The 16,320-nt window shown below is 38.6% G+C and overlaps 1 protein-coding gene across 8 annotated transcripts in view; it reads right to left on the bottom strand.

The window, feature by feature from the left end:
• EcR (Ecdysone receptor) overlaps positions 1-16,320 on the bottom strand; it is a 262,376-nt gene that overhangs the window by 51,693 nt on the left and 194,363 nt on the right. For 3 of the 8 annotated variants that reach the window (XM_067081775.1, XM_067081778.1, XM_067081781.1), the window contains exon 1: positions 10,553-12,604. The exons of 2 other annotated variants lie outside the window; for them this stretch is intronic. In XM_067081775.1, the coding sequence (XP_066937876.1) occupies positions 10,553-10,928 (376 nt within the window). In that variant the 5' untranslated portion in view covers positions 10,929-12,604. Of the gene's footprint in view, positions 1-10,552; positions 12,605-16,320 lie in introns of those variants that run through there. 3 more of the 8 variants (XM_067081780.1, XM_067081777.1, XM_067081779.1) reach the window with 2 other exon arrangements.

Below are 16,320 nucleotides of genomic sequence, written 5' to 3'. Positions count from 1 at the left end.
ACCGTCCTGCACAAGGAAGCCTCTGGCTTGTCGCAGGAAACACGTTGCATCGTAAAAAGCTGGGCCAAGTTTTCAGAAGGGGGAGGGGAGGGGGAAGAAGGAGGGTTTCCGAGCTTGGCATAGCTGACCTTCTTCGTCTATGCTGCTGCTGGGGTGGGAGGGGAGGGGGGAGGCAAGGAGGGGGGGGCTTAAGGGGAAAAAAAGATGTCAAGTCAGCTACAAGCACGTTTGCCCTTCGGATGGCGATGTCTCAGCTTCTTTGGCTCGGGAGACATCGAGAGATGTCACAAGGAGCGTTTTTCTGGGCGAATTTAATGACGGCTCAGGATGTAGGAGAAGAAAAAGATTAATGACGATAAATGGATTACCAAAAAAAAAAAAATACAGCTTCTGTTGAAAACATTCAGAAACGTGAGAGGAAACAAACAACCCATCAGGAAATGAGAAACTTGATAAACGGTGGAATGTGATGAGAATATAAAAAAAGGGAGATGGAGGGAACAGTAGCATACAAGTGAAAATAACGGAATGATATTGAGAAGTTAATAAACAAATAAACAGAAGATAAGAATGAGAAGAATTTAAGTAAAATATCACATGGCATTTAAAAGCACCATTGCGTAATTCTGTCTCACCCTCCAAAAACCATAACAACCAGATGTGACTGTCAATATGATCTCGTTAAACAACATTAAACAATAACTTATAGAATCGTTGTCAGAGACCGTGATCATTGCAACGCAAGGTAACTAGCAATCAGTCAATCAATCCTTCCAAAGAGGTTCTTATTCAACTGGCAGAAGCGATTGAAAAATTTTTTTCAGGTGAAGGAGCCGCGACAGGCGCGGCTGCTCTAAAAATAGAACTGGTTCTAAAATAAGGGTTTCAGGGGAATACAGAGGAAGGCAGAGAATACCACAATGTACGGGAGTATCCATTAGGAAAAAGTGAATGATAAATCAATACAGTTCCTTCTGGAATACCTCTGTGGTACCAGAGGGGAAAACTGATTATATTTTTCGTAGAAAATCATTCGCTAATCAGATCCCAAACAAGAGAGAAAGTGTGGTGCTTTTCATAGCATACAAAACCGACAAGCAATAGCAGGAATAGCAAAATTAGTGCTAGCAATTGACAGGTATGAGCTTTCATGAAAATAGCGGATCCAGAAAAATTTCATGGGGGGCACCAATTTTCATATTATACATGTATACATACATATACATAAACACATACACACATATATATTTCTATAAAAGATTTATTTTATTTTTTTCCCATTTTTATATTTCTCATTTATGTTATTATCTAAATCTTCAATATTGTTATTTTGTCAGTATTTTTTCGGGGGCACGTGCCCAGGTGGCCCACACTCCTGGATCCGCCAGTGTTGGACCATAAAAGCAGTATCGCCAAGACTACAGCCTACGGAGTAATGTTAGATCCACAAGTGTCAAAACTAATGAAATACCTGCTTCCTTAAAATGTCAAGAGGAGAAATCCAGGGGAAAAGTAAAAAAAAAAAATATATAAATTCAGAAGCCCTGCAAACAGTAAAGGAGAGAAGAAAACTAAACAAGAAGAAATGATAAAGTTACTGGTAACAAAAAAAAAAGAGACAATCACAGGCAAACCGAGGCGCCGTTGCAAAGGTAGTAATGCATAAACCAAAACAATCTGATTTACGGTTAGAAGACTGGTCTAGATTGCGACGGCTTTGTGCCAACACGGGCCTTACGGTAAGGGATTAAAATAGAACAATAAAGGTAGATTTTGCTCAGTGCGATCAACGATGATCGCTCATGGATTAACGACGATCGTCAAACGATTTTTGGAGCGATAACTTGCCTGTTTTTTGATGTGGCTGTTTTGCTCTGACCGCCTGACAGAGGTCTACCGCCAGTCGTTCGAAGCAAAACAGCCCAATTAAAATAAAACCCAGCAGATTACTGCTCTAAAAATCGTTTGACGATCATCGTTGAGCGATAACAGGACCGAGCAAAACCCGCCTTAAACCTGTCACAAGACATACTAAGCCTAGCGTGGACGCCTTAGACCCATCAACCAAAATCACCCGACACTGACCTACACAGAGGACGTAGATTGGATACCTTGTTCACAGGGGGGACATGTACACTATCCTTATCTAATTTCACTTATCGACGTTAATCACCAAGAGAGGGTCACAGGGTAACATGAGCTTAGGCTTATGCTGAGACTCTGAACTCGAATGCTATTCTGGAGTGGGGCGCTGATACTGACGCACATGACGCGTTATCATCTTTATGCCTGCGCCGGTACATGAGTCTAATGGCGATGTTGGAATTTAAGGAAAATGGCTCATGCTACAGTATATACTTGTATATGCTTTACAGTCGTACTGGGAATTTTACATGTTACATATCTATAATATATATGAGTATATATATGTATATATATAATATATTTTTGTATATATACACACACACACACACACACACACACACACATATATATATATATATATATATATATATATATATATATATATATATATATATATATATTGTCATTTAGTGCATAAAACAAAGTTCTATTTATAAATACTTGACGATTAGCAAAGGAGATTTCTATATTATAATAAATGAGAACAGTTATTCGAAAGCCACCCCCTTCTCTCCTCTCTCTCTCTCTCTCTCTCTCTCTCTCTCTCTCTCAGGGTAAAAGTGAAAGCCAAGGTCGCTAGTCAGATGTCTTTGGTCAACCTAAACCAGGCTGACTTGCTCACAAAGGGACCTAAGGATAAGACCAGAAGCAAGCCACTGGCTACGCCAGACCACAAGGGCTATAAAACTGGAAGGCTTAAGATGGGGAGAGCGTACACACACATACACACACACACACACACACACACACACACACATATATATATATATATATATATATATATATATATATACAGTACACACATATATGTACTCTTGTTGGCCGTGTGGGTAAAGGCGTCACTGTAGTCCTGAGTTCTTGTCTTTCGTTGGTTCGAGCCCACGGGACGACGAACTTGTTATCAACTAAAAAATTCCCCTTCGGTAACATATTATATGAAAATATATTCTTTCCGAGGTAGAGCGAATTGGATATTAAAGGACGTTTGTAGCTTAATGCTTGTATATGAATCGCGGTGATGTGATAAAAACTCATATGTATATATATATATTTAATATAATATAAATATATATATTTAATATAATATAATATATATATATATATATATATATATATATATATATATATATATATATATATATATACATACCAGACAATTTACAGACACTGTGAAAAAATCCCAAAAGATAAGATACCCCCGAGATCAAACTTACAGCATACTAACTACGGTAAAAAAAATACATGACTTAGTTTATCCTTGGTTGGCTAATCTACCGTTACAGGGGCCGGGTAGACAGCCAGCCAACCTATAAGCCTTTTATGATTTCAAAAAAGCGTCACAACTTTCTCCTCATTCAGACCACAAAAAGAAGAGGAGGAGGAGGAGGAGGAGGAGGAGGAGGAGGAGGAGGAGGAGGAGGAGGAGGAGGAGGAGGAGGAGGAGGAGGAGGAGGGAGGAGGAAGGAGGGAGGAGGAGGATCTAAAAGAAAAAAAAGGTGTCCTTTCAGCATCTACACATCCTCAAGGTTGCCGGAAGGAGTGGAGAAATTCGTCGAGCTCAGCCGCTGCCATCTCGGATTCGACGAGGCAGCAAAAGCTGCCCTGCCCCTCTTGGGCAGGCAGCTGCTGCTGGCCGCCCCGTTGCAACAACAACATTACTAATGATCGTGCAAAAAAATGAGTGGGTATGTGTTTGCGGAGAGAGAGAGAGAGAGAGAGAGAGAGAGAGAGAGAGAGAGAGAGAGAGAGAGAGAGAGTAGCTATTGAGAAAAAAGAACGAAGAGAGAGAGAATACCTATTGAGAAAAAGAAATAGAAGAGAGAGAGAGAGAGAGAGAGAGAGAGAGAGAGAGAGAGAGAGAGAGAGAGATAGCTATTGAACTATGAGAGAGAGAGAGAAAAAGAACTAACAGAGAGAGAGAGAGAGAGAGAGAGAGAGAGAGAGAGAGAGAGAGAGAGAGAGAGAGAGAGAGAGACTATTGAGAAAAAGAACTAGAGAGAGAGAGAACTAACTGAGAAGAGAGAGAGAGAGAGAGAGAGAGAGAGAGAGAGAGAGAGAGAGAGAGAGAGAGAGAGAAAGAATAGCTCTTGAGAAAAAGAACTAAGAGAGAGAGAGAGAGAGAGAGAGAGAGAGAGAGAGAGAGAGAGAGAGAGAGAGAGAGAGAGAGAGCCTAATTTGACGTTCCTTTTGTGATGGTACAAATACACCAACAATCGTAATAAAATTGGAAATCTTACGCAAAAGCCAAAGTCCCGTTAGGCCTACTCACAGCCTTGAAAGGAATCTGGGATGTGTTTAATATTAATCATGAAACCTGTCTGTCAAAAGAGAACCATTCAGTAAGGTGGTATTATTTGCTCCAATTCATTCGAATAGACCCATTTGAAAGATATTTCTCCTAATTTAAGACACGTTGATATAAAGGCATGGTCAGTTATGGATATAATGTGTGCACAGGAGTGGGTCCTGTGTGTGCATGTGCGTCCTGCACACGCACACGCACAGATATATATGTATATATATATATATATTTATATACATATATGAATATATAAAAATATATATATAAATATATATATATATATATATATATATATATATGAATATATATATATATTTATATACATATATGAATATATAAAAATATATATATAAATATATAAATATATATATATATATATATATATATATATATATATATATATATATATATATATATATATAGTCATATCATTTGACATATATTTAAAACTATCACAACTGCACAAATAAAACTATAACCATTCAAATCACATCACAAAAAGAAACACTAAAAGGTTTTAAAACAAATTTCTACTGACAAATCACGAAAGTAAAAAAAAAAACAATAAAAAACAATGCTATCACGTGACTCCGCAACAGCCATCCTTCCCTGGTGTCACGGAGGAGAACGAGAGAAGAAGAAGAAGAAGAAGAAGAAGAAGAAGAAGATGAAGAAGAAGAAGAAGAAGGAAATGATGTTATATCGTCTTTTGTTTCCTTTAAACGAGACTCGGCGGTCAGGTTAGAAGTGGCCCAGACCTTGGGGTCCAATCACTCTGTTTTCAAAACATTTGCAGAGGGCGACGTGGTTGGGATTGGGTAAAAAAAAAAAAAGAGCAAAAGAAAAGAAGAAGAAAAAAAAAAAAAAAGAGGGAGGCCAGTAGCTCTTTGGTGATTATCTGTTATTGAAATAATGTCCTCAGCTGTTGTTGCTATTCTTAACTTTCTGAAATTAACTTTTTTTTAATAGATCAGGAATGGGTAAAAAAAAAGAAAAAAGAAAAACGAAAAATAAGAAAAAAGTAAAATAAAAAAAGGAGGTCGGTAACCCCGTGTTGATTATCTGTTATTGAAATGTCCTTGGCTGTTGTTGCTATTATTAGTTTTCTAAAACTGACTTTTTTTTAGTGGATCAGGATAAGAGGGCTTTTATTTGGCTGACATTCTTGCAAGGAATAAAATGGACAGGTGTGAAACAAAATATAAATGGTGGGCACAGACAGAAAATAAATTCAGAGAGAGAAGAATAGAGTAACCAGCAACCACAGATGAAACAATATCTCAAAGAGAAATGAACGGATTCGTCTCAAATTCCAGACCCCACTTCTTTGTCCCAAAGCGCACCCCTCCCAAAAATTTCGTCCAAATCCACTTGCACGATTTTAAGATACAGCCTGGACCGTGGTCGAAAACAGACCCTCAAAATCGGAACCGGTGCATACAGGTGTAACCACGCTCAAATGAAGACACCTATCAATATAGACAGGGTCAGGGGAGTGTAGGGGGGGAGGGGGGAAGCGAGACAGGGGTAGGGGTGGGGTTGCAAAGAAGCTTTCTCGTGTACCTGAATGTCAATCTTCTCCCAGAGACCTTCGGCACTGACAGCAAAACTGTTTATCTTCGACGATTTGCTGAGCGACACTCAAGTGGTGCCTTCTTATCAGGAAGGTATATCTCGAAAGCTGATATAAAGGGATTTACAAAAACGTCGCCGAATGACATTACGGCAGGTGATACAAGCGAGTATTGCCAGTCTTCAGAACGGAGGTAAATGTTTCCTTTAAAGACTCGGGTTAATTTATTATGCTCTGAACAACGCCGCTAAAATATGAAGATTGGTTCTGATTGTCTGTGAAGTATAAAAACCTCTCTCTCTCTCTCTCTCTCTCTCTCTCTCTCTCTCTCTCTCTCTCTCTCTCTCTCTCTCTCTCTCTCTATATATATATATATATATATATATATATATATATATATATATATATATGGCAATGTCTTCTTGATACAGTAATTCTGTGTCTAAATACCTCAAGATATTTTAAATAAGCCTTATCGTCTTGTAGTGCCATCTCTGTAATGACTGTAATCTAATGTATTTCGTATGTAAATATGATAACTGTAATCTGTCATTCAGTCAAGTTTCTGTTCTAGCTGCGTTTTGAAAGCGGCCGATTTCTGTCTGCTTGAATGAGCAAAATATATATATAAAAAGTAAGAAAATATTCAATAAATGACAGAAAACCTTGACTTTGGCTGAGGAGTGAAAGCGATGTAAAAAAAAATAAAAAGAAAAAAGATAAAAAAAAAGGTGAAGAAAGTTATGCAAAGACTGTATCAGAAAATGCCACCTGTATCGCTTTTTATGTCTGACTGATAAATGAAACATTATTCTCTCTCTCTCTCTCTCTCTCTCTCTCTCTGAAATAAAAATATGATACATAAAAATATTCTTTCCTAACTTGGAGAAATATTATCAGCTGATAAAAACTGGTCCGTCCGTCTGTGTCTGAGTAAGACAGCCTCTCTCTCTCTCTCTCTCTCTCTCTCTCTCTCTCTCTCTCTCTCTCTCTGTATGTTCGTCTGTGAAAGTGATAGCAAAACTCCTAAAAATGCCCTGCTTTAGAAGCAGCTTCGGCCACAGGGAGCCGCTAGGGGTCTGGATATATACAAAAAATAATCCGCGATTATTCAGCTGTTGATTACCCAAGGAAAAACCCATTGGGGATTCGACTCCAGCGTTCATGACATTTAAACGAAAACGAGGAAATGCCAAAATAAAAACGCATTATGGAGGAATGTGATACCAACCCCTAGGATGTGTTCTAAATCCCTCCAGACATGAGAATTTGAAACCCTGTAAATGGGAAGTATAATCTTCGTTTACATATTGAATAGGATTTGAATATGGAGAAACTGTAAAAAAAAAAACATAAAGGGACTGTAATAAGCTAAAGAGGCATGTTTATAGGCCTACATTTTCTAAAGGGTAGGCCTAGTTTATTTTTCCTTAGCCCGTCTGAACTTAAAAAAAAATTATTTTTCCTTAGCCCTTTTGAACTTAAAAAAAAAATTATTTTTCCTTAGCCTGTCTGAACTTAAAAAAATTATTTTTCCTAAGCCCGTCTGAACTTTAAAAAAAATTATTTTTCCTTATCCCGTCTGAAGTTAAAGAAAAAAATTATTTTTCCTTAGCTTGTCTGAACTTAAAAAAAAAAACCATTTTTCCTTAGCGCGTCTGAGATTTAAAAAATAATTTTTCCTTAGCCCGTCTGAACTTAAAAAAATTAATTTTTCCTTAGCCCGTCTGAGCTTTAAAAAAATAATTTTTCCTTGGCCCGTCTGAACTTAAAAAAATATTTTTCCTTAAGCCGTCTGAACTTGTAAAAAAAAAATAATTTTCCTTAGCCCATCTGAACTTTAAAAAAATATTTTTCCTTAGCCTGTCTGAACTTAAAAAAAATTACTTTTCCTTAGCCCGTCTGAACTTAAAAAGAGATTACTTTTCCTTAGCCCGTCTGAACTTGAAAAAAATATTTTTCCTTAGCCCGTCTGAACAAAAAAAATTATTTTTCCTTAGCCTGTCTGAACTTAAAAAATAAATTTTCTTAGCCCGTCTGAACTTGAAAAAAAATTATTTTTCCTTAGCACGTCTGAACTTAAAAAAAAAATATTTTTCCTTAGCCCGTCTGAACGCAAAGAAAATTTTTTCCTGAACTTTAAAAAGATTATTTTTCCTTAGCTCGCCTGAGCTTAAAGAAAATTATTTTTCCTTAGCCCGTCTGAACGTAAAAAAAAATATTTTTCTTAGCCCGTCCGAACTTAAAAAAAATTTCCTTCGCCCGTCTAAACTTAAAAAAAACCTATTTTTCCTTAGCCCGTCCGAACTTAAAATAATTATTTTTCCTTGGCTTGCCTGAACTTTAAAAAAAATTATTTTTCCTTGGCCCGTCTGAGCTTAAAAAAATTATTTTTCTTATCCTGTCAGAACTTAAAGAAATTATTTTTTCTTAGCCTGTCTGATCTTAAAAAACTATTTTTCCTTAGCCCGTCTGAGCTAAAAAAAAATATTTTTCCTAAGCCCGTCTGAACTAAAAGAAAAAATTATTTTTCCTTAGCCCCTCTGAACTTAAAAATAATTATTTTTCCTTAGCCCGTATGAACTTAAAAATAATTATTTTTCACTAGCCTGTCTGAACTTAAAAAAAACTTTTTTTCCTCAGCCCGTCTGAACTTTAAAAAATTATTTTTCCTTAGCCCGTCTGAACATAAAAATTTTTTTTTACTTAGCCCGTCTGAACTTAAAAAATAATTTTTTAGCCCGTCTGAACTTTAAAAATAATAAATCATACGGGAAAATCAGATCCTGCGGTGATAAAATAAAGAAGGTAACTGGTTTTTATTCTATCTCAATGACAATAACCGGATTTAGATAAGAAAGCCACCATTATCTTAGACACAACTACAACACTTGTTATACCTAAACGCAAATATACAAAATGTACAAACCGAAAATATACAAAACTGAGATAAAATAATATTTTCCTATTTATTGCTCAACCGGTGCTTCTTTACCTATATATTTTTCTTGACGTTGCGCTGTTAATATTCTTTTGGATAATCTTCCTTTATTCTTATGCACTTGCATTTTTTATTCTTATGAAGAAGCTTTGTAAGCTAATTTCTTATGAATTAGTTCCACATGCAAAGTCACTTTCAGTTTTGGTAATAATATGCTTTGTGAACACATTTAAAAATATAACAATTATAATAATTTCATTACAGATTACTTTCACTTTTCTAACATATGGAATAAAATCACTAGTTACGTTTTTAATAATTGAAAAAAATATGGCTGACTCGTAAAAACATATAATCAGAGATGAATATCAATAAGTTATAATAAGTAAGTACGTATGTCTTCATTATTTTAGTTTTCTGTCAAAGAAAACTATTGTGCTGGTTTTGTCTGTCCGTCCGCACTTTTTTCTGTCCTCACTTTTTCTGTCCGCCCTCGGATCTTAAAACTACTGAGGCTAGAGGGCTGCAAATTGGTATGTTAATAATCCACCCTCCAATCACCAAACATACCAAATTGCAGCCCTCTAGCCTCAGTCGTAACTAAATTTCCAGCTATATCCACAAAACATGATACATTTACAGGTATTTATAGATGTATCTTATTCGTGGATACATGCATATGCATCTATAAATATCTGTAGATGTATCTATGCGTGGATACATGCATAAGATGCATCTACAAATATTTGTAGATGCATATATATTGGAAATTTAGTAACGCCTTCCACTGCTCACAGTTCGTTTCTACAAAATATCACTGAAATCTGTCATAAAATTTATTTAAAAATTATTTTGTTTTTCAACACAAAGACACCAGTGGAAAAAATGGCAGCAGTCTAGCTTTGTTGGTGGAGGTGAAATATCAAAGTTATGTGGATTCTATGATGGTAAAATATATTCGCCAAGAAGTATATAGTAATACTGATAAACATCACTAGTAAACAACTCATAAACCGCTCCAAAGGAAATAATTACAAGACGACTTCCCTTTGTGCATGAAAACAAAACAAGCGTGACCTACAACCGGGCACTTATCGCATGCCCATCAACCCAGGGCATTCCCATTTTGGGCGAAAAGCTCATTGGGTATCTGTCTATTAATACTTAGTCATCGTGACGGTCGCGCTGTGCATTGGGATAAGTGATTACATCACTGTCTTAATGAACGCCAGACAAGTTGCAATACTACGACCTGGAGAGGCGACGAATGCTTTCGCCTGCTGAACCGCTAGTTATTATTACTCATGGGGTACGTGTGGGCATGGGGAATTCCTGATGCCCCGGGTATTTTGTTGGTGTTGTATTAGATATGTGTGTGTATTTGTGTATGTATATATATATATATATATATATATATATATATATATATATATATATATATTTTTTATATATGAGTATAGACTGAATATTTATATATATGTACATGTATGTATATGTATATATATATATATATATATATATATATGTATATACATACACATACATATACATATATCTCAAAAGCACCAGAGCAAGGACGACCACGACCCACCTGATATGGAGGAGGTGTCCGAGTAGGCCTTGATACCTCGCTCCACCAGCACCGAAGTCGTAGAGGCGGCGGCCGCCAGTCCGTGAGGAGGACTGTGCGAGTTCAGATCGAGGTCCCAGAAGTCGAGGTCCACCTCGCCGATGTCGGAGGAGGCCAGCGAGATGGGCGGACTCATGCCGACGCTCAGGCCCACGTTGACGAGGGCGGGAGGGGAGAGAGAGGAGGGCGCCGTGAGCGGCGACGAGCTCGACACTTCCGAACAACTTTCATCCGACACTGCCGCCGACAAGGTGAGAGTGGCGGAGCCGCTCCCCAGGACGTACATTCCGCCCACTTGGCTCCCACCTCCGCCGCCCGTCGACAGAACCTTAGCCATGAGGCCGGGCGTTGAGGGCGCCTTTCTCTCCCTCCTCTGCAGGGTGGCGGCTTTCGGGGGGCGACTTTGATCTCAAGTAGAGAGACACACTCTCTCTCTCTCTCTCTCTCTCTCGAGGGACGAGACCGAGCGGCGGCGGCTGCTGACACAACGGTGTTATCCCGAAACTGTGCTGCTGACGACTACCGTAGACCGATAGCCCAGACAAGTTTTCGAAGATAACTTCTCTGGAGGTTGCTGGCAATGATGGCGTGATATATATATATATATATATACAAATATAAAAATGACGAGCTTACACGCGGGTCAATGAGCGATTATCAAACCAGATAGATTAGAGCGGTAACGAGAGGCAGGCAATCACACGTCCCTCCTTTTGCAATGCCCCGGAGGATATAATCCATAATTCGGGATGATAGCGTAGAGGGACATCGGACGCTAGCCACGAGCCAGCCACGAGATTGGGGAGGGGGAGGAGGGAGGGGAGTGGGAAAATGAAGGGGGAGGAGGAGGGGAGGGTTGATGACGGATCTTCCAGCAGTGCCGGGAGAAGAGGCCAGGTCAAGTGTACTAGAATCAGGGCCACTCACACACACGAGGGGTGGGGTTGGGGGTGGGGGGGGGAGGAGATTGTGAAGGATATTTAGGTCAGGTCAAGCCTGGCGTTACTCGGCACCACCAACACCATTCAGTACACGCCTGACGACGGGGCTGGGGAAGGGGGGGACTTTTCCTTTCACCGAAGGCGTCTTCTTCGGGTAGCAGAAGAGCGGAGACGGTGGGTGCCTTCGGAGGGTCTCTGGAGGGCTTTTGGGAAGGGGGGATAGTGAGGGGGAGGGTTCGGGGTTGGTATGAGGCACTTCGAGAAGTGAGAGGGGATGGAGGGGGGGGCCTCCCTGCCTTCTCCTGCTCTCTGAGAAGTAGTGGTAATAGTTAGTTCCTTGGCACTGTCTGTCTCGTCTGTACAGGTGAATGAGGAGGAGGAAGAGTGCGGAGCGCGCGAGTGAGAGAACAGGTGAACTTGACCTTGCCTTCTCTCTCTCTCTTGCTCTCTCTCTCTCTCTCTCTCTCTCTGCTCCCAAAGTCAAGACGACTTTTCCAAAAATGACTTGGCAGTGGATTCTTCTAGAGGTTCTCGTCACGCCAGTGATTTCTCTCTTTCTCTCTCAGATGTACTTTGAGTCTCTTATTCCGTAGCGACTGTTTTTATCTTATCAACTTTATACTTTTTGCTTTTATCTGCGAAGAGAATGGCCCAGAGCTCACCACTCGCGAATTGCCGACGGCCGGACTGACTGACTGACTGACTGACTTTTCGAGGTGGCCGCTTTCGTAACGATTCGCTCGCACTTCCAGAAGTTGGCTCCGCGATTCAGACGTCCGAGAGTCTCTTGGGGTACCTCTCGACGGATCCGACAACAGACAACATCCATCCACCTGTAGAGAGGCGCAGCGGAAAGAAGATAGCCGCCGTCGACAGCTAAAGTAGATCAGGGGACGCTGAGCGACCTATTAGAGCGAGCGCTGGCACAACAAACACACACACACCGCCTCTGCTGCTGTTGTGGAGAGCGCACAAACGACACCACAGCGCTGACGACGAGACGAGACGGGAGCGCTAGCGCCACGACGCGCACACACACACATACGACCGCTACGACGAACGGCGAACGACTGACAGAGTGACCGAGGCCCACAGCGCTCTTCTCCTCCTCTCACAAGAACTCCCAGGTAGGTAGGCACACACACACACACACACACACACACACACACACACACACACACCGCACCACACCGCTGCCTCCTCCTCCTCCTCCTCCTCCTCCTCCCTCCGTCTCCTCCACGTTACTTTAGGTGCACCTGTTGAGTCAGCACCACGTGCATCATCATTTCCTCGAAGGCACGACGGAGGCCTGATCGACGTCTTCGCACTGCGATTTCTCTTCTTCTTCTTCTTCTTCTTCTCTGATACAGAACTTGAGTCTAAAGTCCATCTCTGGCCCCGCCCACGCACAGGCAGGCACAGGGACAACGCATGGGACTAAATAGCCACACACACACACACACACACACACACACACAGAGAGAGAGAGAGAGAGAGAGAGAGAGAGGGGATCCGAGCCGTGAATTCACATCACACGATATCGAGTGAATGACTCTGCAGCTCCCATTTAAAGGGCGAAGACAAATGAGTCCAACAGAATTCGCTCGCTAATCCAAACTTGTCCAATAGAATTCGCTCGCTATTCTAAACTGGCCTCGGAGTCTCGGACGAGTGTTTTGATTTGGTCGAAGACATGTACCCGGACAAACTGTAACAATGGCAGAAACGAACTTTTCGTCCGTCAGAAAACTTTTTATTCCTTTTTATGCGAGTGTATTTTTAAGCTCCTTAATCTCGCTGGTAGGTAGGTCTTTTAAAGCAGAAATTCCTGGGACTTAAAAAAAATTGTCCGGTGAATTTTATTTTTATAGTTATTTTGACGCAGGAAAAGTTTGAAATATGATAAAGTATGACAAATCAAAATGTGTAGAAAATATTTCCGCTGTAATACTGACGTGATATAACTTTGAAAGACCATAAATATCCTTCAAGTGGAAACAGAATTGTTGTCCTTTGTATTTGAGTTGGTAAAAATAGCTAAATAAAAACATGCATCCTTAAAAATACCATTTATTTTTTACTGCATCTTTGACGCGGAAAAGATGAAACAAAGCGTAATTTATCCTTGAAAATATTAATGATTTGTTGTTGTTCATAGAGAATACAATAAAATAACAAAAAAAACCATTCATACAAAGCCGCTATCTTGCTGAAAATCCTCTTCTACAGAATACTAAGTCAATGAGTGACGTAAAAATAAGAGAAACAAATAAATCGCTCACATATATACATCAGCAACAGCTGTAGAATACATCAAAACATAATTATTATGGCAAGAAAGTACGTTAATGAGTCGGGTAATAATCATAAAAAAATAAATGCATAAATAAAAATCTGACTCTGCATTGAGGAACTTATGACTGACACCTTACAAAATCTCTCTCTCTCTCTCTCTCTCTGTCTGCCTCTCTCTCTCTCTATATATACTGTATATACAAATATATACATATATACATATCTATATAAATATTTATATAAACATATATATTTAAATATATATATATATATATATATATATATATATATATATATATATATATATATATATATATATATATATATATATATATATATATATATATATATATATATACAGGATGTATATATTCGGTCACGACTCACTGGACAAAAGTGAAATATATGTAAATTTTACCAGCGTTGTTTGTCAGAGGTCAAGAGCGAATTAAGCAAATCTTCTGCAACGAAAACACTCTTCCACAGTAACGCGTTTCTGGCGTCCTGCCACATCCTCTTGTTACGTTACCGTGATGCAACAAAAGTCTAATTTTTGCTTCGTTTCCTATTTTTACGAAGCGTCATTTAAATACGACTTGACGGGAAAGAAGTTTAACTAGAATCAGCCAGAGTGTCACTGAATTGGCCAAACCCCTTCTCGAAATAAGTCCATGGCACTGACTGCTGACACAACTCGCACTTCCTATAGGGTAGCGTGACGTAACAGGATGCGTTTCTTTCGTAAGAAATTTTGGTCGACTGAACGTGTCCAAATGAAGGGTTCAAGGTCAAGAAACCCCGCATTATGTAACGAGGGGATGATCTTATGGAAAATTCCTCTTGGCAAAACCAAGTTTGAATTTGGTCATTTATTCTTAATTAATTTATATTTTATTATATTTCTTTTCTGGTGGGGAGGATGCTAAGCCGAATGTGGCTACCCAAAACCTAGGCCTAAACTACAAAGAAAATGTGCTCTTTTTGTTTTTAAATACCTTCTTCGTCTGACACTGTACTAATCCTTATTAAAACATGCAAGCTCAATGCTTCAGGAAACACAGAAATGGTCAGAGAATGCCCACATCCTTGAAGTGAACGGTTTGAAGGTTTGGCCAAACCGGTTGACTCTAGAGTTCGGGATTGCCATAGCCTCATTTTTTGGATCTGAGCCATGGGACGAATGGCCACCAAAAACACGCAAACAATCATTCACATATTAATAATAATAATATCAATATTATTATCAATAATCTATTACTACTTTTATTGCTGAGAAATAATATATATTTCAATGAAATTCTCTTCACTGAATCATCTTTTTCTCTCAATTTATGGCACCTGAATGCTGTATCCGCCTATGGTCCATGTCTGCAAAATCATTATTATTATTATTATTATTATTATTATTATTATTATTATTTTTACGAAATTCACAATGGCGTGATTAAAACGTTATGTACTAAAAATCCACAATTATATCAACAAACCACATTATCTGTCAAAGATAAAAACACAGGCTTTAGAACACCTGAACGGTGTTCTCCTTCATTGCTTACGTAAACAACGTTCGGATGTTCGAAAATCTGTTTTTATCTTTACAAATAGAGTAATTCGTTTATATAATTGTGGATTATTATTCTTATTTTTTATATATTTTTATTATTTTTTTTTGTCTGTCACAGTCATCCTATTCGACTGGGTGGTTTTTATAGTGTCGGGGGTTTCCGGGTTGCATCCTGCCTCCTCAGGAGTCCATCACTTTTCTCACTACGTGCCCTGTTTCTAGTAGCACACTCTTCTGCATGAGCCCTGGAGCTACTTCGGCATCTAGTTTTTCCAGATTCCTTTTCAGGGATCTTGGGATCGCGCCTAGTGTTCCTATGATTGTGGGTACAATTTCCACTGGCATGTCCCATATCCTTCTTATTTCGATTTTCAGGTCTTGATACTTATCAAGTTTTTCTCTTTCTTTCTCATCTACTCTGGTGTCCCGTGGTATTGCCACATCAGAGAGTGATGCTTTCTTCTTGATTTTGATACTATTATTATTATTATTATTATTATTATTATTATTATTATTATTATTATTATTATTATTATTATTATTATTACATAAGCAACCGTTTGGGTGTAGCCGTTTATCATTATAATTTTATCTTGTGTATCTAAATTTTGTGTGTTGCATTGTTTCTACACTGCCTGTCTCTGTATATGGCCCTGAGCTTAAACAAAGGATATTTATTTTTATTTATTATTATTATTATTATTATTATTATTATTATTATTGGAAAAACAAATCCACAGTTATGCTTGGTATAAATATATTCAAAAATTAAATAAAATATATTTGTACCCATACATAACTCTGGATATGTTTCCCCATTGCAGAATTCATGCTATTACGAAAGTTTGTCAATTATTATTATTATTATTATTATTATTATTATTATTATTATTATTATTATTATTAAGCTGGCTTATGGCAGGTCGAAC

Source organism: Macrobrachium rosenbergii, chromosome 37, assembly GCF_040412425.1.
Source record: "Macrobrachium rosenbergii isolate ZJJX-2024 chromosome 37, ASM4041242v1, whole genome shotgun sequence".
Lineage (NCBI taxonomy): Eukaryota > Metazoa > Arthropoda > Malacostraca > Decapoda > Palaemonidae > Macrobrachium > Macrobrachium rosenbergii.
This window is presented reverse-complemented; position numbering and strand designations above follow the sequence as displayed.